The 976-nt window shown below is 60.2% G+C and overlaps 1 protein-coding gene across 1 annotated transcript in view; it reads left to right on the top strand.

Moving 5' to 3' along the window:
• Positions 1–171: 171 nt before the first annotated feature.
• LOC118159138 (hydroperoxide isomerase ALOXE3-like) overlaps positions 172–976 on the top strand; it is a gene marked incomplete at its 3' end in the record, with an annotated part of 4085 nt that continues 3280 nt past the window's right edge. Inside the window, exon 1 of the mRNA XM_035313762.1 lies at positions 172–393. Within this exon, the coding sequence (XP_035169653.1) occupies positions 172–393 (222 nt within the window). The remainder of the gene's footprint in view (positions 394–976) is intronic.

Genomic DNA, 976 nt, shown 5'->3' with positions numbered 1-976 from the left:
CAATGTCCCCACGTCCCCACATCCCTCACCTCCACGTCCCCCACCCCGATGTCCCCATGTCCCATATCTCCACATCCCCATGTCCCATATCTCCAGGTCCCCATATCCCACATATCCCCACCCCAATGTCCCCACGTCCCCACATCCCTCACCTCCACGTCCCCCACCCCGATGTCCCCACGTCCCCCCCAGCTGTCGCAGCACCCCGGTCCGGAGGCGCCGGTGTTCGTGCCCGCGGACGCGCCGTGGAGCTGGGAGCTGGCCAAGCTGTGGGTGCGCAGCGCCCACGTGCAGCTGCACGAGGTGGTCGTCCACCTGCTGCTCACCCACTTCCTGGCCGAGGTCTTCGCCATCGCCACCATGCACCTGCCCGCCTGCCACCCGCTCTACAAGGTGGGCCCCGAAACCCGCGCCCCGAAACCTGAGCCTGAAAACCTGCACCCCGAAACCCGCACCCCGAAACCTGCACCTGGAAAGCTGCGCCCAAAAACCTGAACCCAAGAACCTGCACCCAAAAACCTGCACCCCAAAACCCGCACCCAAAACCTGCACCCCAAAACCCGCACCCAAAACCTGCACCCCTAAAACCTGTCCCCAAGAACCTGAACCCAAAAATCTGGATCCAAAAACCTGCACCCAAAAACTGGGACCCAAGAACCTGAACCCAAAAACCCACACCCAAAAAATTGGACTCAGAAACCTGCACCCAAAAACCTGCACCCCAAACCTGAACCCAAAAACCTGAACCCAAAAAATTGAACCCAAAAACCTGCACCCCAAACCTGAACCCAGAAATATCCCACGTCTGATATCCCTGTCCCACGTCCTACCTCTGATGTCCCCATGGCCCCACATCCCCATATTCCACGTCCCATGTCCCACCTCTGATGTCCCCATGTCCCATGTCCCCATGTCCCCGTGCCCCCACATCCCCATATTCCATGCCCCTTGTCCCACCTCCCCCATGTCCCACGTC

Source organism: Oxyura jamaicensis, unplaced genomic scaffold (genome assembly GCF_011077185.1).
Source record: "Oxyura jamaicensis isolate SHBP4307 breed ruddy duck unplaced genomic scaffold, BPBGC_Ojam_1.0 oxyUn_random_OJ67618, whole genome shotgun sequence".
Classification (NCBI taxonomy): Eukaryota; Metazoa; Chordata; class Aves; order Anseriformes; family Anatidae; genus Oxyura; species Oxyura jamaicensis.
Note: the sequence above shows the minus strand (reverse complement) of the source record. Positions and strands in the feature narration are given on the sequence as shown.